This window comes from Narcine bancroftii, chromosome 1, assembly GCF_036971445.1.
Source record: "Narcine bancroftii isolate sNarBan1 chromosome 1, sNarBan1.hap1, whole genome shotgun sequence".
Taxonomy (NCBI): domain Eukaryota; kingdom Metazoa; phylum Chordata; class Chondrichthyes; order Torpediniformes; family Narcinidae; genus Narcine; species Narcine bancroftii.
Genome location: NC_091469.1, coordinates 158,399,535 through 158,420,793, shown reverse-complemented (window position 1 = coordinate 158,420,793; position 21,259 = coordinate 158,399,535). Strand labels below are relative to the sequence as shown.

Below are 21,259 nucleotides of genomic sequence, written 5' to 3'. Positions count from 1 at the left end.
GGGTCCTCCGGGGAGAGGATCCCCGTGAGTGGGCAGGGGGTCGGTCTCCAGGGGGGGAGTGGTGGAGAGAGGTCTGTCTCCGTTGGTGCAGGGAGTGTTGGTCTTTGTGGGGGGAGAAGGGAGGGGGATCTCCGTGGGGGCGGGGGAAAGGGGGGTCTCCATTGGACAGGGTGGATGAGGGGAAGGTCTCTGTGGAGTGGATGGGGGTCTCCATCGAACAGGGTGAGAGAGGGCTCCATGGACAGGATGGATGGGTGGGGGGGGTCTCTATGTTTGAGGGTGGGTGGACAGGGGGGGCCTCTGTGGTTCAGGGTGGTGGATAGGGGGGTTTCCGTGGTTGAGGGTGGGTGGATGGGGGGGTCTCTGAGGTTGAGAGTGGGGTCTCTGTGGTTGAGGGGGGTGGATGGGGGGGTCTCTGAAGGAGAGTGTGGATTGTGGGTCTGTGGTTTAAGGGGGTCTCTGTGGTTGAGGGGGGTCTCTGAGGTTGAGGGGGGTCTCTGTGGTTGGGGGGGTCTGTGGTTAGGGGGGTTGATGGGGGTCTCTGAGGTTGAGGGGGGATGGATGGGGGTCTCAGGTTGAGGGGGGTCTCTAAGGTTCAGGGGGGTGGATGGGGTGGTCTCTGAGGTTGAGAGTGGGGTCTCTGTGGTTGAGGGGGGTCTGTGGTTGAGGGGGGTGGATGGGGGGGGTCTGTGGTTGAGGGGGTGGATGGGGATCTCTGTGGTTGAGGGGGGGGTTGGGGGGTCTCTGTGGTTGAGGGGGGTGGATGGGGGTCTCTGTGGTTGAGGGGGGTGGATGGGGGTCTCTGTGGTTGAGGGGGGTGGATGGGGGTCTCTGTGGTTGAGGGGGGGTTGGGGGGGTCTCCGTGGTTGAGGGGGGTGGATGGGGGTCTCTGTGGTTGAGGGGGGGTTGGGGGGTCTCTGTGGTTGAGGGGGGTGGATGGGGGTCTCTGTGGTTGAGGGGGGTGGATGGGGGTCTCTGTGGTTGAGGGGGGGGTTGGGGGGTCTCTGTGGTTGAGGGGGGTGGATGGGGGTCTCTGTGGTTGAGGGGGGTGGATGGGGGTCTCTGTGGTTGAGGGGGGGGTTGGGGGGTCTCTGTGGTTGAGGAGGGTGGATGGGGGTCTCTGTGGTTGAGGGGGGGGTTGGGGGATCTCTGTGGTTGAGGGGGGTGGATGGGGGTCTCTGTGGTTGAGGGGGGGGTTGGGGGGTCTCTGTGGTTGTGGGGGGGGGTTGGGGGGTCTCTGTGGTTGAGGGGGTGGATGGGGGTCTCTGTGGTTGAGGGGGGGTTGGGGGGTCTCTGTGGTTGAGGGGGGTAGATGGGGGTCTGTGGTTGAGGGGGGGTTGGGGGGTCTCTGTGGTTGAGGGGGGTGGATGGGGGTCTCTGTGGTTGAGGGGGGGTCTCTGTGGTTGAGGGGGGTGGATGGGGGTCTCTGTGTTTGAGGGGGGGGTTGAGGGGGGTGGATGGGGGTCTCTGTTGTTGAGGGGGGGGTGGGGGTCTCTGTGGTTGAGGGGGGTGGATGGGGGTCTCTGTGGTTGAGGGGGGGGTTGGGGGGTCTCTGTGGTTGAGGGGGGGGGTTGGGGGGTCTCTGTGGTTGAGGGGGTGGATGGGGGTCTCTGTGGTTGAGGGGGGTGGATGGGGGTCTCTGTGGTTGGGGGGGGTTCGGGGGTCTCTGTGGTTGAGGGGGGTGGATGGGGGTCTCTGTGGTTGAGGGGGGGTTGCGGGGTCTCTGTGGTTGAGGGGGGTGGATGGGGGTCTCTGTGGTTGAGGGGGGTGGATGGGGGTCTCTGTGGTTGAGGGGGGTGGATGGGGGTCTCTGTGGTTGAGGGGGGTGTTGGGGGGTCTCTGTGGTTGAGGGGGGTGGATTGGGGTTTCTGTGGTTGAGGGGGGGTTGGGGGGTCTCTGTGGTTGAGGGGGTGGATGGGGGTCTCTGTGGTTGAGGGGGGTGGATGGGGGTCTCTGTGTTTGAGGGGGGGGTTGAGGGGGGTGGATGGGGGTCTCTGTGGTTGAGGGGGGGGTTGGGGGTCTCTGTGGTTGGGGGGGGGTTGGGGGGTCTCTGTGGTTGAGGGGGGGGTTGGGGGGTCTCTGTGGTTGAGGGGGTGGATGGGGGTCTCTGTGGTTGAGGGGGGTGGATGGGGGTCTCTGTGGTTGAGGGGGGGTTGGGGGGTCTCTGTGGTTGAGGGTGTGGATGGGGGTCTCTGTGGTTGAGGGGGGTGGATGGGGGTCTCTGTGGTTGAGGGGGGGTTGGGGGGTCTCTGTGGTTGAGGGGGGTGGATGGGGGTCTCTGTGGTTGAGGGGGTGGATTGGGGGGTCTCTGTGGTTGAGGGGGGTGGATGGGGGTCTCTGTGGTTGAGGGGGGGGTTGGGGGGTCTCTGTGGTTGAGGGGGGTGGATGGGGGTCTCTGTGGTTGAGGGGGGTGGATGGGGGTCTCTGTGGTTGAGGGGGGTCTCTGTGGTTGAGGGGGGTGGATGGGGGTCCCTGTGGTTGAGGGGGTGGGGTTGGGGGGGTCTCTGTGGTTGAGGGGGGTGGATGGGGGTCTCTGTGTTTGAGGGGGGGGTTGAGGGGGGTGGATGGGGGTCTCTGTGGTTGAGGGGGGTGGATGGGGGTCTCTGTGGTTGAGGGGGGGGGTTGGGGGGTCTCTGTGGTTGAGGGGGTGGATGGGGGGTCTCTGTGGTTGAGGGGGGGGGTTGGGGGGTCTCTGTGGTTGAGGGGGTGGATGGGGGTCTCTGTGCGACAGGGTGGGAGAGAGGTTTCATCGCGGGTCGGTGCCGCCTCCCCAGGGGCAGAATCCCCGCCCGGTGACTAGGCTTGTGGGATGTGCCGCGGGCCTTGTTCGGACTCGCAGCTCAGGCTCCGGTAGCGGGCGGGCCTGTTGGCCGGGCGCAGGCACACGGGCGGGAAGAAGGCAAAGCCGCCCAGGCAGCAACCAGGACAAGACGGCGTCTCCTCGGCCTCGGGCCCGCCATCTCCCGCCAACGGCGGCTCTGACGCATGCGCAGCCTCCCCTCGCTTCGACCCCAGCGCCTGCGCACTGGCCGAGGGCGCGCTCCCCTCGGCGACGGTCAGCCTCGGCGCCTGCGCACTGGCCGCGGCCCCCGAGAACGCCTTGCCGCGCTCCGCGGCCGTTGGCGCCTGCGCACTGTTCGACCAGCCGTTCCCTCGCGCCGGCGCCTGCGCACTGGCCGAGACCCTGCGGGAGGCGGGACGACGGCGCCTGGCGGCTGCGGCTGCGGCCTCCCCGTATTCCGACGAGTCGGAGGCCTGGCTCTGGCCAGCGGCCTCGGGCTGCGCCGGGCGGTGCGGCGGCGGCGGCTCCTCGTCGCTGTCGTCGGCTTCCGGGCGGAGCGGCCGGGAGAAGAGCAGGCCGCGGCGGAGGACAGGCGACGTGGGCAGCGAGTGGCAGTTGCGGGCCGCCTGGGTCCCGGACTCGGGGGCGGCGGGCAGGAGGAGGCGGGAGGCGGCGGGCGGCGGCAGGTCGAAGGCCAGCGACAGGAGCGACCTGCTTGGCGAGTCGTACAGCTTGATCTTGCCCCCCTTCAAGTCGTCCCGGCCCGAGAACGGGTTCACCCGGGCCCCCGGGCCCGACCGGCACAACACGTCCGAGTGGCTGCGGGACAGGCGCGGCTCGCACTGGATGCGCAGGCTGTTGGACAGGCCCGGGCCCGGGCCCAGGCCGCTCCCAGCCGACCCCCGGTCATCGCCTCCGTCCCCTGTGGATGGAAGGAAGGGCAAGGGTCAGGGGGAGGGGCCAGATGTGGACCACCCAACCCGGGGAGAACCTCCTGCACAGGGTCCCAACCACCTCAACATTCCCTGGATCAGAGGGTCCCAACCACCTCAACATTCCCTGGATCAGAGGGTCCCAACCACCTCAACATTCCCTGGATCAGAGGGTCCCAACCACCTAAACATTCCCTGGATCAGAGGGTCCCAACCACCTAAACATTCCCTGGATCAGAGGGTCCCAACCACCTAAATATTCCCGAGATCAGAGGGTCCCAACCATCTAAACGATCCCGAGATCAGAGGGTCCCAACCACCTCAACATTCCCTGGATGAGAGGGTCCCAACCACCTAAACATTCCCTGAATCAGAGGGTCACAACCACCTAAACATTGCCTGGATCAGAGGGTCCCAACTACCTAAATATTCCCAAGATCAGAGGGTCCCAACCACCTAAACGATCCCGAGATCAGAGGGTCCCAACCACCTAAACATTCCCTGGATCAGAGGGTCCCAACCACCTAAACATTCCCTGGATCAGAGGGTCCCAACCACCTAAACATTCCCGAGATCAGAGGGTCCCAACCACCTAAAAATTCCCTGGATCAGAGGGTCTCAACCACCTAAACATTCCCTGGATCAGAGGGTCCCAACCACCTAAACATTCCCTGGATCAGAGGGTCCCAACCACCTAAACATTCCCGGGATCAGAGGGTCCCAACCACTTAAACATTCCCGGGATCAGAGGGTCGCAACCACCTAAACATTCCCGGGATCAGAGGGTCCCAACCACCTAAACATTCCCTGGATCAGAGGGTCTCAACCACCTAAACATTCCCTGGATCAGAGGGTCCCAACCACCTAAACATTCCCTGGATCAGAGGGTCCCAACCACCTAAACATTCCCTGGATCAGAGGGTCCCAACCACCTAAATATTCCCGAGATCAGAGGGTCCCAACCATCTAAACGATCCCGAGATCAGAGGGTCCCAACCACCTCAACATTCCCTGGATCAGAGGGTCCCAACCACCTCAACATTCCCTGGATCAGAGGGTCCCAACCACCTCAACATTCCCTGGATCAGAGGGTCCCAACCACCTAAACATTCCCTGGATCAGAGGGTCCCAACCACCTAAACATTCCCTGGATCAGAGGGTCCCAACCACCTAAATATTCCCGAGATCAGAGGGTCCCAACCATCTAAACGATCCCGAGATCAGAGGGTCCCAACCACCTCAACATTCCCTGGATGAGAGGGTCCCAACCACCTAAACATTCCCTGAATCAGAGGGTCACAACCACCTAAACATTGCCTGGATCAGAGGGTCCCAACTACCTAAATATTCCCAAGATCAGAGGGTCCCAACCACCTAAACGATCCCGAGATCAGAGGGTCCCAACCACCTAAACATTCCCTGGATCAGAGGGTCCCAACCACCTAAACATTCCCTGGATCAGAGGGTCCCAACCACCTAAACATTCCCGAGATCAGAGGGTCCCAACCACCTAAAAATTCCCTGGATCAGAGGGTCTCAACCACCTAAACATTCCCTGGATCAGAGGGTCCCAACCACCTAAACATTCCCTGGATCAGAGGGTCCCAACCACCTAAACATTCCCGGGATCAGAGGGTCCCAACCACTTAAACATTCCCGGGATCAGAGGGTCGCAACCACCTAAACATTCCCGGGATCAGAGGGTCCCAACCACCTAAACATTCCCTGGATCAGAGGGTCTCAACCACCTAAACATTCCCTGGATCAGAGGGTCCCAACCACCTAAACATTCCCTGGATCAGAGGGTCCCAACCACCTAAACATTCCCTGGATCAGAGGGTCCCAACCACCTAAATATTCCCGAGATCAGAGGGTCCCAACCATCTAAACGATCCCGAGATCAGAGGGTCCCAACCACCTCAACATTCCCTGGATGAGAGGGTCCCAACCACCTAAACATTCCCTGGATCAGAGGGTCACAACCACCTAAACATTCCCTGGATCAGAGGGTCCCAACTACCTAAATATTCCCAAGATCAGAGGGTCCCAACCACCTAAACGATCCCGAGATCAGAGGGTCCCAACCACCTAAACATTCCCTGGATCAGAGGATCCCAACCACCTCAACATTCCCTGGATCAGAGGGTCCCAACCACCTCAACATTCCCTGGATCAGAGGGTCCCAACCACCTAAACATACCCTGGATCAGAGGGTCCCGACCACCTAAACATTCCCTGGATCAGAGGGTCCCAACCACCTAAACATTCCCTGGATCAGAGGATCCCAACCACCTCAACATTCCCTGGATCAGAGGGTCCCAACCACCTCAACATTCCCTGGATCAGAGGGTCCAAACCACCTAAACATTCCCTGGATCAGAGGGTCCCAACCACCTAAACATTCCCTGGATCAGAGGGTCCCAACCAACTAAATATTCCCGAGATCAGAGGGTCCCTACCACCTAAATATTCCCGAGATCAGAGGGTCCCAACCATCTAAATATTCCCGAGATTAGAGGGTCCCAACCACCTAAACGATCCCGAGATCAGAGGGTCCCAACCACCTTCTTCCCACTGAACATTCCCGAGGACAGAGATCTGTGGTTCTCAACCTTTTTCTTTCCACTAAGTAATCCCGATGCCATAGATCAGTGGTTCTCAACCTTTTTCTTTCCACTAAGTATTCCCAATGCCATAGATCAGTGGTTCTCAACCTTTTTCTTTCCACTAAGTATTTCCAATGCCAGAGATCAGTGGTTCTCAACCACATTCTTTCCACTCACATCCCACTTTAAGTAATCCTGATGCCATAGATGAGTGGTACTCAATCTTTTTCTTTCCACGAAGTAATCCCGAGGCCATATATCAGTGGTTCACAACCTTTTTCTTTCCACTCACATCCCACTTTAAGTATTCCCAATGCCATAGATCAGTGGTTCTCAACCTTTTTCTTTCCACTAAGTAATCTCGAGGCCATAGATCAGTGGTTCTCAACCTTTTTCTTTCCACTAAGTAATTCCGAGGCCATAGATCAGTGGTTCTCAACCTTTTTCTTTCCACTAAGTAATCCCGAGGCCATAGATCAGTGGTTGTCAATCTTTTTCTTTCCAATCACATCTCACATTAAGTATTCCCGATGGCATAGATCAATTGTTCTCAACCTTTTTCTTTCCACTCACATCCCACTTTAAGTAATCCCGATGCCATAGATCAGTGGTTCTCAACCTTTTTCTTTCCACGAAGTATTCCCAATGCCATAGATCAGTGGTTCTCAACCTTTTTCTTTCCACTAAGTAATCCCGATGCCATAGATCAGTGGTTCTTATCCTTTTTCTTTCCACTAAGTATTCCCAATGCCATAGATCAGTGGTTCTCAACCTTTTTCTTTCCACTAAGTAATCCCGATGCCATCGATCAGTGGTTCTCAACCTTTTTCTTTCCACTAAGTATTCCCAATGCCATAGATCAGTGGTTCTCAACCTTTTTCTTTCCACTAAGTATTCCCAATGCCAGAGATCAGTGGTTCTCAACCACATTCTTTCCACTCACATCCCACTTTAAGTAATCCTGATGCCATAGATGAGTGGTACTCAATCTTTTTCTTTCCACGAAGTAATCCCGAGGCCATATATCAGTGGTTCACAACCTTTTTCTTTCCACTCACATCCCACTTTAAGTATTCCCAATGCCATAGATCAGTGGTTCTCAACCTTTTTCTTTCCACTAAGTAATCTCGAGGCCATAGATCAGTGGTTCTCAACCTTTTTCTTTCCACTAAGTAATTCCGAGGCCATAGATCAGTGGTTCTCAACCTTTTTCTTTCCACTAAGTAATCCCGAGGCCATAGATCAGTGGTTGTCAATCTTTTTCTTTCCACTCACATCTCACATTAAGTATTCCCGATGGCATAGATCAATTGTTCTCAACCTTTTTCTTTCCACTCACATCCCACTTTAAGTAATCCCGATGCCATAGATCAGTGGTTCTCAACCTTTTTCTTTCCACTAAGTAATTCCGCGGCCATAGATCAGTGGTTCTCAACCTTTTTCTTTCCACAAAGTAATCCCGATGCCATAGATCAGTGGTTCTTATCCTTTTTCTTTCCACTAAGTATTCCCAATGCCATAGATCAGTGGTTCTCAACCTTTTTCTTTCCACTAAGTAATCCCGATGCCATAGATCAGTGGTTCTCAACCTTTTTCTTTCCACTAAGTATTCCCAATGCCATAGATCAGTGGTTCTCAACCTTTTTCTTTCCACTAAGTATTCCCAATGCCAGAGATCAGTGTTTCTCAACCTTTTTCTTTCCACTAAGTAATTCCGAGGCCATAGATCAGTGGTTCTCAACCTTTTTCTTTCCACTAAGTAAATCCGAGGCCATAGATCAGTGGTTCTCAACCTTTTTCTTTCCACTAAGTAATTCCGCGGCCATAGATCAGTGGTTCTCAACCTTTTTCTTTCCACTAAGTAATTCCGAGGCCATAGATCAGTGGTTGTCAATCTTTTTCTTTCCACTCACATCTCATGTTAAGTATTCCCAATGCCATAGATCAGTTGTTCTCAACCTTTTTCTTACCACTAAGTAATCTCGAGGCCATAGATCAGTGGTTCTCAACCTTTTTCTTTCCACAAAGTAATCCCGATGCCATAGATTAGTGGTTCTTATCCTTTTTCTTTCCACTAAGTATTCCCAATGCCATAGATCAGTGGTTCTCAACCTTTTTCTTTCCACTAAGTAATCCCGATGCCATAGATCAGTGGTTCACAACCTTTTTCTTTCCACTAAGTATTCCCAATGCCATAGATCAGTGGTTCTCAACCTTTTTCTTTCCACTAAGTATTCCCAATGCCAGAGATCAGTGTTTCTCAACCTTTTTCTTTCCACTTAGTAATTCCGAGGCCATAGATCAGTGGTTCCCAACCTTTTTCTTTCCACTAAGTAAATCTGAGGCCATAGATCAGTGGTTCTCAACCTTTTTCTTTCCACTAAGTAATTCCGAGGCCATAGATCAGTGGTTCTCAAACTTTTTCTTTCCACTAAGTATTCCCAATGCCATAGATCAGTGGTTCTCAACCTTTTTCTTTCCACAAAGTAATCCCGATGCCATAGATCAGTGGTTCTTATCCTTTTTCTTTCCACTAAGTATTCCCAATGCCATAGATCAGTGGTTCTCAACCTTTTTCTTTCCACTAAGTAATTCCGAGTCCATAGATCAGTGGTTCTCAACCTTTTTCTTTCCACTAAGTAATCCGAGGCCATAGATCAGTGGTTCTCAACCTTTTTCTTTCCACTAAGAATTCCCAATGCCATAGATCAGTGGTTCTCAACCTTTCTCTTTCCACAAAGTAATCCCGATGCCATAGATCAGTGGTTCTTATCCTTTTTCTTTCCACTAATTATTCCCAATGCCATAGATCAGTGGTTCTCAACCTTTTTCTTTCCACTAAGTAATCCCGATGCCATAGATCAGTGGTTCTCAACCTTTTTCTTTCCACTAAGTATTCCCAATGCCATAGATCAGTGGTTCTCAACCTTTTTCTTTCCACTAAGTATTCCCAATGCCAGAGATCAGTGTTTCTCAACCTTTTTCTTTCCACTAAGTAATTCCGAGGCCATAGATCAGTGGTTCTCAACCTTTTTCTTTCCACTAAGTAATTCCGAGGCCATAGATCAGTGGTTCTCAACCTTTTTCTTTCCACTAAGTAAATCCGAGGCCGTAGATCAGTGGTTCTCAACCTTTTTCTTTCCACTAAGTAATTCCGAGGCCATAGATCAGTGGTTGTCAATCTTTTTCTTTCCACTCACATCTCATGTTAAGTATTCCCGATGGCATAGATCAGTTGTTCTCAACCTTTTTTTTTCCACTCACATCCCACTTTAAGTAATCCCGATGCCATAGATCAGTGGTTCTCAACCTTTTTCTTTCCACTAAGTAATTCCGAGGCCATAGATCAGTGGTTCTCAACCTTTTTCTTTCCACTAAGTAATCTCGATGCTAAAGATCAGTGGTTCTCAACCTTTTTCTTTCCACTAAATATTCCCGATGCCATAGATCAGTGGTTCTTATCCTTTTTCTTTCCACTAAGTATTCCCAATGCCATAGATCAGTGATTCTCAACCTTTTTCTTTCCACAAAGTAATCCCGATGCCATAGATCAGTGGTTCTCAACCTTTTTCTTTCCACTAAGTAATTCCGAGGCCATAGATCAGTGGTTCTCAACCTTTTTCTTTCCACTAAGTATTCCCAATGCCATAGATCAGTGGTTCTCAACCTTTTTCTTTCCACTAAGTAATCTTGATGCTAAAGATCAGTGGTTCTCAACCTTTTTCTTTCCACTAAATATTCCCGATGCCATAGATCAGTGGTTCTTATCCTTTTTCTTTCCACTAAGTATTCCCAATGCCATAGATCAGTGGTTCTCAACCTTTTTCTTTCCACAAAGTAATCCCGATGCCATAGATCAGTGGTTCTCAACCTTTTTCTTTCCACTAAGTAAATCCGAGGCCATAGATCAGTGGTTCTCAACCTTTTTCTTTCCACTAAGTATTCCCAATGCCATAGATCAGTGGTTCTCAACCTTTTCTTTCCACTAAGTAATCCCGATGCCATAAATCAGTGGTTCTCAACCTTTTTCTTTCCACTAAGTATTTCCAATGCCATAGATCAGTGGTTCTCAACCTTTTTCTTTCCACTAAGTATTCCCAATGCCAGAGATCAGTGTTTCTCAACCTTTTTCTTTCCACTAAGTAATTCCGAGGACATAGATCAGTGGTTCTCAACCTTTTTCTTTCCACTAAGTAATTCCGAGGCCATAGATCAGTGGTTCTCAACCTTTTTCTTTCCACTAAGTAATTCCGCAGCCATAGATCAGAAGTTCTCAACCTTTTTCTTTCCACTAAGTAATTCCGAGGCCATAGATCAGTGGTTGTCAATCTTTTTCTTTCCACTCACATCTCATGTTAAGTATTCCCAATGCCATAGATCAGTTGTTCTCAACCTTTTTCTTACCACTAAGTAATCTCGAGGCCATAGATCAGTGGTTCTCAACCTTTTTCTTTCCACAAAGTAATCCCGATGCCATAGATTAGTGGTTCTCAACCTTTTTCTTTCCACTAAGTAATCCCAATGCCATAGATCAGTGGTTCACAACCTTTTTCTTTCCACTAAGTATTCCCAATGCCATAGATCAGTGGTTCTCAACCTTTTTCTTTCCACTAAGTAATCCCGATGCCATAGATCAGTGGTTCTTATCCTTTTTCTTTCCACTAAGTATTCCCAATGCCATAGATCAGTGGTTCTCAACCTTTTTCTTTCCACTAAGTAATTCCGAGTCCATAGATCAGTGGTTCTCAACCTTTTTCTTTCCACTAAGTAATCCGAGGCCATAGATCAGTGGTTCTCAACCTTTTTCTTTCCACTAAGTATTCCCAATGCCATAGATCAGTGGTTCTCAACCTTTTTCTTTCCACTAAGTAATCTTGATGCTAAAGATCAGTGGTTCTCAACCTTTTTCTTTCCACTAAATATTCCCGATGCCATAGATCAGTGGTTCTTATCCTTTTTCTTTCCACTAAGTATTCCCAATGCCATAGATCAGTGGTTCTCAACCTTTTTCTTTCCACAAAGTAATCCCGATGCCATAGATCAGTGGTTCTCAACCTTTTTCTTTCCACTAAGTAAATCCGAGGCCATAGATCAGTGGTTCTCAACCTTTTTCTTTCCACTAAGTATTCCCAATGCCATAGATCAGTGGTTCTCATCCTTTTTCTTTCCACTAAGTAATCCCGATGCCATAAATCAGTGGTTCTCAACCTTTTTCTTTCCACTAAGTATTTCCAATGCCATAGATCAGTGGTTCTCAACCTTTTTCTTTCCACTAAGTATTCCCAATGCCAGAGATCAGTGTTTCTCAACCTTTTTCTTTCCACTAAGTAATTCCGAGGCCATAGATCAGTGGTTCTCAACCTTTTTCTTTCCACTAAGTAATTCCGAGGCCATAGATCAGTGGTTCTCAACCTTTTTGTTTCCACGAAGTAAATCCGAGGCCATAGATCAGTGGTTCTCAACCTTTTTCTTTCCACTAAGTAATTCCGAGGCCATAGATCAGTGGTTCTCAACCTTTTTCTTTCCACTAAGTATTCCCAATGCCATAGATCAGTGGTTCTTATCCTTATTCTTTCCACTAAGTAATCTCGATGCCAAAGATCAGTGGTTCTCAACCTAATTGACTCGTTATGTGGAGGGTTTCATAACTCCAAAGGAAATGGGCCAATGACAATTTTTCTCAAACAATATTTTCAGTAACAATTGGGTCTGGAGCCAGTGATTCTCATCCTTTCCTTCCCACTCACATCCCACCTTAAGCAATCCCTTACTAATCACAGAGCACTGATGGTATAGGGATTACTTAAAGCGGTATGTGAGTGCAAAGAAAAAGTTTAAGAACCACTGGCCCTAAAGCCTGAAAACATCGAACTTCAGGGCAATAAATTCTGAAGGTGAACTTGCAGGTTGAGGCGGTGGTGAAGAAGGCAAATGTAATACTGGCATTCATTTCAAGGGATAGAATATTCTGTGTGATATTAGTGAATAGAGAAGTTCTGCAAGGATCCGTTCTGGGACCCCTGCTCTTTGTGATCTTGATAAATAACCCAGAGGAAGAGGTGGTCAGTAAGTTTGTGGATGATACGAAGGTTGGAGGAGTGGATGGTGCTGAAGGTTGTTGTAGGTCACAAAAGGAGAGAGTCAGGATGCAGGGATAGTTGGAAAAGTGTCAGATGAGAGTTCAGTCTGGATTTGTGTGAGGTGATGCATTTTGGACTGTCAAACCAGAAGGCTGAGTACAGAATTAATTGTTGGATAATTAACAGTGTGGATGAACAGAGGGACCTTGGTGTCCAAATCCATACATCCTTCAAGGTTGCAACTCAGGTTGACAGGATAGTTAAGGTCTGTGGGATGCTGGGTTCTATTAGTGGGTGGATTGAGTTCAAGAGTGAAGAGGTCATGTTAACATTCTACAAATCTCTGGTGAGAACACACTTGGAATATTGTGTTCAGTTCTGGTGACCTCATTATAGGATGCGGAAGCTATGGAGAGGGTGCAGAGGAGATAGACCAGATGTTGCTTGGATTGGAAAATGTCTTATGAGGCAAGGTTTAGCAGATCCGGGACAGGGTAGTTGGTAGTTCCCAGGATGCTGCATGTGTTTAGATTTGGGTGGTATTTTATACATAATGGTGCAGGTTCCTTGCCAACTGAAACAGGCCCTTGGTGATCCTTCCATTTGGGAGCAGATTAGTCATGAATGACCTATGTCAGGCCAGTTGTATTCCATCTGTGTGGAGCCATTCCTGGTTCTATGGATGAGATTGATAGGCCTGGCTTTGTGTGGTCTGGGGTCAGAGGTGGTCCTCTCACCTTAAAGCTGACAGGCTTCTCAAGGTCAGATGCCTTATTAACCTGCAGAGGATGGGTCTACTCAGTCATGTCTTCCACCAGGGTTAGTTGGGAGAACTGTTCCAGACTCTTGGTAGGCCAGTGGAGGGTGGATTCATGACTGGTGAAGATGTCTGGCGTGGAGCGCCAGACAACACCTCCATCTGCAAATTAACCAGTGTTTCTCCGAGAAAACAAGGTCCGTGAACTGATGGGAGCTGCAGTGTTGACGTTTCAAAGAAGTTGGCTGTTTGTGTAGACAAGTCATCGAATGGTAACATGCGAGTGCATTAAAGCAATTGGGATGGCAAATTGCAGACTGGCTTTCAGGGAGTGTATGTAGGAAAAATCATGAAGTGTTGGGATGATATTAGACCATGAAGATTTGTGTGTACTTTCAGTCTTACTGAGGGAAAACATGTACATGCTGTCAAGGGAATGCATCAAATATTCACCAAAGTGGAAACATGAAGAAAATGCCCAATGCTGGAAATCAGAGAAACGGGAAAGTGATGGGAAAGCTCAGTTTGCCGGATATGGCGGAGACTAGGCCTGAACTCACCAGTGATTAATGAGAGAGAATCTTATTGACTCATAAAGTTATTAGAGACATTGCATGGAGAGATGTTGCTGCAGGCTGAGAAGGTGGGGGAGGTTGGCAGGGTACATCATAGAGGTTTATAAAATCACATGGGGCAGGGATAAGGTAAATAATCTAAAACAAGAGGGCGCAGATTTAAGGTGAGTGGAGATGGATGCAGGGTGGAGGATAACATGGAAATGTTATAAGTGGGGATAATTGTTATATTTAAAAGACATTCAGACAAGTACATGGAGGGATGTTGGCTGAACACAGTCAAGTGGGAGTAGCTTAGATGGTGTGGACAAATTATGCCAAAGGTCCTAATTCCACGCTGTGACCTTTGAATGGTCAGACAGTCATTATTAACTGGTTTAAATCCCAGTGAGCAAAGGCAGGGAGAGCCTCGTCAAAATTTGTGCAACTGGTATCGTGATGCACTCATTTCAAAACTCCTGCGTAGTCTTTCTGTATTTGTCACTTGTTAATCACATTGACCTTCTGATGTTCCTCCCACTTTTGCTGCATCTCTCCACGTAATTTTGATCCTCCTCCATCCCCATTTCTTTCCACCCCTTCTTCATCAGGCTCAAATTACCATTGTGCATGCTTGATACTTCAATGGTTATGTGAAGTTGTCTTGCATCTTCCACACCTGGAGCCTTGTTTGCATACAGCTTTTGTTCCAGGATCACCTCCAGCCGCTGGACAATGTCTGCAAAGGAGGGTCTTTGGATGGAATCCATCTTAACGTGCAGAAAATAGAAACATAAAATGGGTTCAGACAGCCAGTCAACAATTAATGGGTTCATCCAGTCTCAATTCTAATGAGTTCAAGGTTGCAAGATCAGCCACAGGGTCCAGGGTCAGGATGGCCCAATCCTGTTTCTCCACCTTATGCACAGATTATGGTTTGAATGTTCACGAAATCATGGCCACACTCGCAATGTTGGTCACCCCAGAACTGAGGAGGCAGTTTTTGGGATTGAGCACATACTAGTAAAGATAGCTGATTTTCTCCCTTAAAAACATCAAGTGAACTAGGTGTATTTTTCCAACTATCCACTGGTTTCATGGTTGTCATAATTACTTACATTTTAAATTCCCCAGCTGACACAGTGCAAAACAAGCTTGTGTCTGGTTAAAAGATATAGACATCTGGCGGTCAACCATTAATGTAAGCACTACAGTATTGTTCTGCACTCTTCTCCCACTAGATGTGTATCCCACTGCCTCGCCCCCTCATTACCCTCTGTCCACCACAAAATATAAGCCAATGGCTGTCAGGCCCTGCTCTACTATTCAGTAATATTATGGATGCAGCATAGCCTGGTGTGAGAATTGCACTGCCCAAGACCCTGCAGAGAGTGGTAAATGTAGCTAAGGCTATCACGTAAACAAATCTCCCTTCGTCTGTTGTACTTCCAACTGTCTCATGGAAGCTGACAGCAATAAAGAGCAATCCTACCTCCATCACACTGTCCCCTTTCAATTGGACAGCAGATGTACGAGCTTGAAAACTTGAACCTCCAGATTCAAGAACCATTTCTGCTGCTATCAGAAACTTAAGTGGATCTAATACAGGTAGAAGACGATAAAAACACCAAAATGCTGGAGGAACTCGGCCAGTCTTTTCAGCGTCCATAGGAGACAAAGATAGATTGCTAACATTTTGGGCTTGAGCCCTTCTTCAGGGAATAAGTTGAAGAAGGCCTCAGGCCTGAATGTTGTCAATCTATCTTTGTCTCCTATGGATGCTGAAAAGACTGGCAGAGTTCCTCCAGCATCTCTGTTTTTACTATAATCACATTGTTTGCAGACTTTAATGTTTCATTCGGTAGAAGATTATGCCCTTGCACTGTCTTTTATATTTTTGTACTTTTATCAACACAATGAACTATTCTAACATGACTTCCAACACTTGTTTTATTGCTTTGCTTGCTGTGTGAGTTGACTAGCTTGGATACCCCACAAAACAGAGCTTCTGACTATATTTCAGCACACATAACAAAAGCCATTCTGTCCAGGAGCTCTTTTAGTGGTGCCCTAAATACACACCCAGCCTTGTGTAGAAGAAGCAACTGAACTTCCACAGCCCTCTTTATTAGACAATTACAAAAGCGTCATTAGTTTCTGGGCGAGGAAGCTTCTCATCTCTGTTTTAATCCCTTTGACACTTTCCACTGGTTCAGATACCCCAGTCAAGGAAAACCATGTCCTTGCATCCATGCTGCTGCCAAGTCCCTTTACCAGGAAGTTTCAGTTTGATCACCTCTCATTCTAACCATGGTGGGGACAGGTTCCAAGATCACTCCTGCTCTCATCCCAGAAATCAATCTCCCTATTCTTGGATTGGAAGATCAGATCTGTACAAAGTATCACTAGAGAGTCTATAATTCTTGTGAGAAAAGTCCTGCAATAAAGGCCAACATATTCCATGGCCTTATTACTCACTGTACCTGGACATTAACTTTCAATGAATCACGTACTAGCATATTTGGGTTCCTCTGAACACCAGTTCAAAAAAATCTAATTTTTTTTTGTACTCTTATCAAATTGAACAACCACATTTTTTGACTAAACACAATGCGAGAGAAACTCGGCAGGTCAAACCGTGTACTTTATACAGCAAAGATAAACAAACATAACTAACATTTTGTACTGAGTCATTTATCAAGGTGTGAGCAAAATGATGAGGGGGTGGGATGGGGAGGGGCACAGTCCCACAGGCTGGTGTTAATAAGTGGATAAGGGAGAGAGGGCACACCAGCAAAAAAGGGGAGGGGGAAGGCTGTGGGTGGAAAGCTGGAGGAAAGAGCGGACAATAGGCGAGTAGAAACCGGACAAGTCAATGTTAATGCCATCGGATTGCACAGGGCCCAGACGGAAAATAAGGAGTGCCTCCTCCAATTTCCAAGTCAAGTACAACCCGATAAAACTGTTCTCCGGACCTTGGTGAAAAACGCACAGACACACAACCAGACGTTCCATACAAATAATGCCTTATGCAGATCAAACATTTTATCCATAAAAATAAATATTGTTTTGTACAAATGAGAGGTTCGGATGGTCAGTGTGAGCAGTTCCTTTGTTCGTTCAGCATTCTCACTGCCCGTGGGAGGAAGCTGTTCCTGGGGGGGTGGTCTTTTTTTTATGGATGGACTTGGTGGACAGTACATGAGGCCATGGACAAGGTACCTATATTTGCAATATAAATGACACTGACCTGCTGAATTTCTCCAGCTACATTGTTTCATCTGCCATATCCACACTCCCACATTTAACCTGTCTATGTGCCCATTGATAATTCACATGTATGGTGCATCATTAACCGACTTGCATGTATAACCACTGGTATTTTCATCAAACTCATTGATATAGATCATGAACAACTGCATCCAAGTTGATTCCACGCTGTAATTTTCAGCATGGCTGCAGCCAGCCTGGCAGATTGAGTTGAATCAGGATGAGTGTGAAGTGATTCTCTTTGAAAGGTCGAACTCAAAGGCAGAGTACATAATTAATGGCAGGATTCTTAACAGTTTGTGCAGTTGTTTTTCAAACTGCCTCCCCTAAACTCACACTCCACCTTAAGCTATCCCTATGCTATAAGTGCTCCATGATTAGTACGGGATTGCTTAAGGTGGGATGTGGGTGGGAAGGGAAGGTTCAGAACCACTGCTCTGGACCCAATTGTTACTGAAATATTTGGCTTGAGAACCTCTGGGCTAGAGGAACAGAGAGATTTTTGGGGTCCAGGTTCATAGATCCCTCAAAGTTGTCAGACAAGTTGATTGGGTGGTTAAGAAGGAGTTTGGTGCGTTGATCTTCATGAGTTGGAGCATTAAATTCAAGAGCCCCAAGGTAATATTGCAGCTCTATAATACTTAGGTTATGCCACTTGGAGTTCAGTTCTGGTCCCCACATTATAGGAAGAATGTCGATGCTGCAGAGACAATGCAGAGGAGATTTACCAGGTTGCCTGGATTGGAGAACATATATGAAGGATGGTTGACAGGGCTTTTCATTTTGGAGTGACAAAGGATGAGAGGAGACTTAAAAGAGGAGCGTAAGATCAGGGACCTAATAGGTTGGAGTGCCAGCACCTTTTTTCCTGCAATGACAATAGCAAATACTAGACGATCTCTGTTTAAGGTGAGTAGAGGAAATTTTAGGGGAGATGTCAGTGGTAAAATTTTACTTGGAGTGGTAGGTGCCAGGAGTGGTGGTGGAGGCTGGTAAAATAGGGCCATTCAAAAGACTTAGATTGGCACATTTACACAAGAAAAAGTGTTATGGGTGAGAGGGCAGTAAGGGTTTAGATCAGTACTTTTTCTTTCCATTCAGAAACCACTTTTAAGTAATCCCTATGCCATAGGCACTCTGTGATTAGTAAGGGATTGCTTAAGGTGGGATGTGGGTGGAAAGAAAAAGTTTGAAAACAACTATTTTAATCGTCCCTCATTGACTCATTATGTGCACGGTTTCAGAGCTCCAAAGGAAATGGTCAATGACAATTTTTCTCATACAATTGGGTCCAGAGCAGCGGTTCTCAACCTTCCCACCCACAGACCCCCTTAAGTAATCCCTTACTAATCACAGAGCACTGATGGCATAAGGATGACTTAAAGTGGGATGTAAGTGGGTTAGATTGTTCAGTAGATGGGTCGGCATGACCTTGTGGGATGAATAGCCTGCACTGTGCTGTAATATTCTGATAAACCACGATCAATCACTCTGCTCTTACGGCCCAGCTATTGTTGCCGACATCAGTGAGATGCATATACCAAAGTCCCTCTGTTCCTCAATACTCCAGAGGAACTTACTGTTCATTGCACAATCTTAACTCTGTACATACAGTTCCATTTCTAAAGGGGCTTGAGCAAACCCCAGTTAGCAAGTTTCACACGAGACTTACAACACAGCAGAGGACTGCCAACTCCAGGAATACAGATGGACAGTCTCCAACCATCTTTTGGAAAGTCTTCACGTCCAAGCCAAAGTTCTATGAGAAATTAGAGAACAGAGACTTAAACCAAAGGAATTTGACACTGTTTCCTCGTGCACCCTCGAAAGTATCCTGTCTATTCTCCGTTGGTACCCCACCCCCCGGGTCAGGGATAATACACATTTGTTTGAAATCATATCACCACTTTTTTTCCCCCTGTTGTTGGCCTGTTGCACAGACCTCTCGTGACTAAAATAATTTTGTCATGCACAATTTTAACTGAACCTTTTCGCTGTAAAAGTACACTGCGCTGTTTTTATTTTGCACAATCTGTTAGATGAACCAAGCAAGACCCCTTTTCTCATGACAAACAAATTCGATTCAATTCACATCGGGTGTCCGTTCTGAAAGGGCACTGAACAAGATCTCGGTCGGACTATTGGCAGGGGGGGTGGAGAGAATTGGAGATGGGTGGATGGAGGGGAAGGGCGGGATTTAACACTGGGAACGTGTAGGCAGTACTCAGTTGAAACTTGTTAGAAACTGTCAGCCTAACCTGGATCGAAGCCAGAAATGTGCTGACTCACTACTCAGTTTGACTGTTTTGATTTACATTTATGGATCACAGAAAGAAAATAATTGTAGCCCTGCAGCAAATCTGGAATGATTGTCCCAGAGGTTTTATTTTGGTGAAATTGCAGCTTTGAGTGGCGTATATAAATGAAGGGGAAGGGTAGGTGGATGTGTTGGCACAATGTTTAAAGGGGAAATTCTTCAGAGGAACCACGCAGAGTGGTGGGACTGTGAAGTGGTGAATGCGGGTGACATTTTGACGATTAGTAAAAATCAGACAGGTATATGGAAGGGAGGGCTATGATCTGGGTGCAGGCCAATGGGACTAAACATAATAAATTTGGTGCAGACTAGATGGGCTGAAAGCCATCTTTCTGTGCTGCAGTGTTCTATGGTTCTGGTGGGGTGGGAAGGTGGTGTGGTTCTCAGGCCAGGGGGGGGGGAACCAGACTCACGGACACTTTTTCAGGGGGATGGTGTACCAGGGGTTCGGCGGGAGTGGAGTCCTGGGTGCAGACTTTCATGGTGATGGTTTACAGCTCTGTCATTAGGAGGGGGGATGGCTAAGTTCTTCAGTAAGTTAGGAGAAGTTTCCATTGCCTCTCACATCATACACAGTAAGTTCCATCTTGCGACAAATTCCCGGGTAAATGGATGTGGTTAAGAGTCTAAATTAGAAAACTGGGAGGCCTTGGCTCAGTATTTTTTTATCAGTACTATTAAGTTGAGGGAGGAGGATAGCTGCTGATTGGACAAGAGTGGGAGGGGGTAAGTCCTATGTATTATAGATAAACTGCAAGCCCTTTCTCCATTCCACACCCTCCCCTGGAGATTTCACTGTCGATATTGGTCACTTATGAAGGCAGTTAATAATGAAACGGTCAACAACGTCGATGTGGTAACAATGATGTGATTGATATGAATCAAGGCTGTTACTGCTGTCTATCGAAGAGGTGGATGTTGATGAGATCCACTGATGCCGATAGTGGACGCGATTGCTGGGGATTCTTTTGAACTTCCTGCAACCAATTTGTTGGAAAATGTCCAATCGCAAAGGGTTTGGGGAATTCTTCATTCCCTTTGTATCAGCAACTCGTAGTCTCTCCCCTCATTCCTCAATTGTCTCAAAGTTATAGAAATTTGCTGGATTTCAGTGGTTCTCAACCTTTTTCTTTCCACTCACAGACCACTTTAAGTGTCCCCTATGCCATTGGTGGTGATTAGTAAGGGATTGCTTCAGGTGGTCTGTGGGTGGAAAGAAAAAGTTTGAAAACCAGTTTTAATCGTCCCTCATTGACTCGTTATGTGCATGGCTTCATAACTCCAAAGGAAATGGGCCAATGAGAATTTTTCTCAAGCCAAATATTTCAGTAACAATTGGGTCTAGAGCAGTGATTCTCAACCTTCCCTTCCCACCCACATCCCACCTGAAGCAATCCCCGACTAATCACAGAGCACCGATGGCATCGAGATTACTTAAAGTGGGATGTGAGTGGGAAGAAAAAGGTTGAGAACCATTGGTATATTTATTGTGTGCAGTTTAGGTCACCTAACTAACAGCAATGCTATCAAGATGATTGAATGGGTGCAGAGAAGATTTACTAGGATATTTCCAGGACTTGAGGAATTGAGTTACAGGAAATCTGTTGATGAGGTGATGAATTAAGAAGTCACCAATATAACAAAGGACTCCAATCACGCGGATATGGTTCGGATCTTGCTGCCATCTTCAGGTAGAAGGCACAGAAGCCTGAAGTCCAACCCCTCTAAGTTTGGGAATAGTTTAATTTCAACAGCTATCATGCTCTTCAACCTTCTTAACTACCCTAATGATAAACTAGTCCAGCACCAACAAAAGACCTGTCTGCACATTTTCTGCACAATCTGTAATTGTGAATATTTAAGCTTATTGTCAACTGATTGTACAAGGGCAACCCGACGAAACAGTGATCTCCAGTCCTCGGTGCAAAACATGCAGACATACAACCAGACAGAACACACAT

General features: G+C 48.0%; 1 protein-coding gene across 3 annotated transcripts in view; it reads right to left on the bottom strand.

The window, feature by feature from the left end:
• Positions 1 to 2,498: 2,498 nt before the first annotated feature.
• Positions 2,499 to 21,259, bottom strand: part of LOC138765378 (dual specificity testis-specific protein kinase 1-like) — a 147,711-nt gene continuing 128,950 nt past the window's right edge. For 2 of the 3 annotated variants that reach the window (XM_069942436.1, XM_069942429.1), the window contains exons 8-10: positions 18,654 to 18,740; positions 14,334 to 14,481; positions 2,499 to 3,704 (exon numbers count right to left, since the gene is read on the bottom strand). In XM_069942436.1, coding sequence (XP_069798537.1) covers positions 2,797 to 3,704; positions 14,334 to 14,481; positions 18,654 to 18,740 — 1,143 coding nt within the window. In that variant the 3' untranslated portion in view covers positions 2,499 to 2,796. The remainder of the gene's footprint in view (positions 3,705 to 14,333; positions 14,482 to 18,653; positions 18,741 to 21,259) is intronic. The other variant, XM_069942422.1, reaches the window with a different exon arrangement.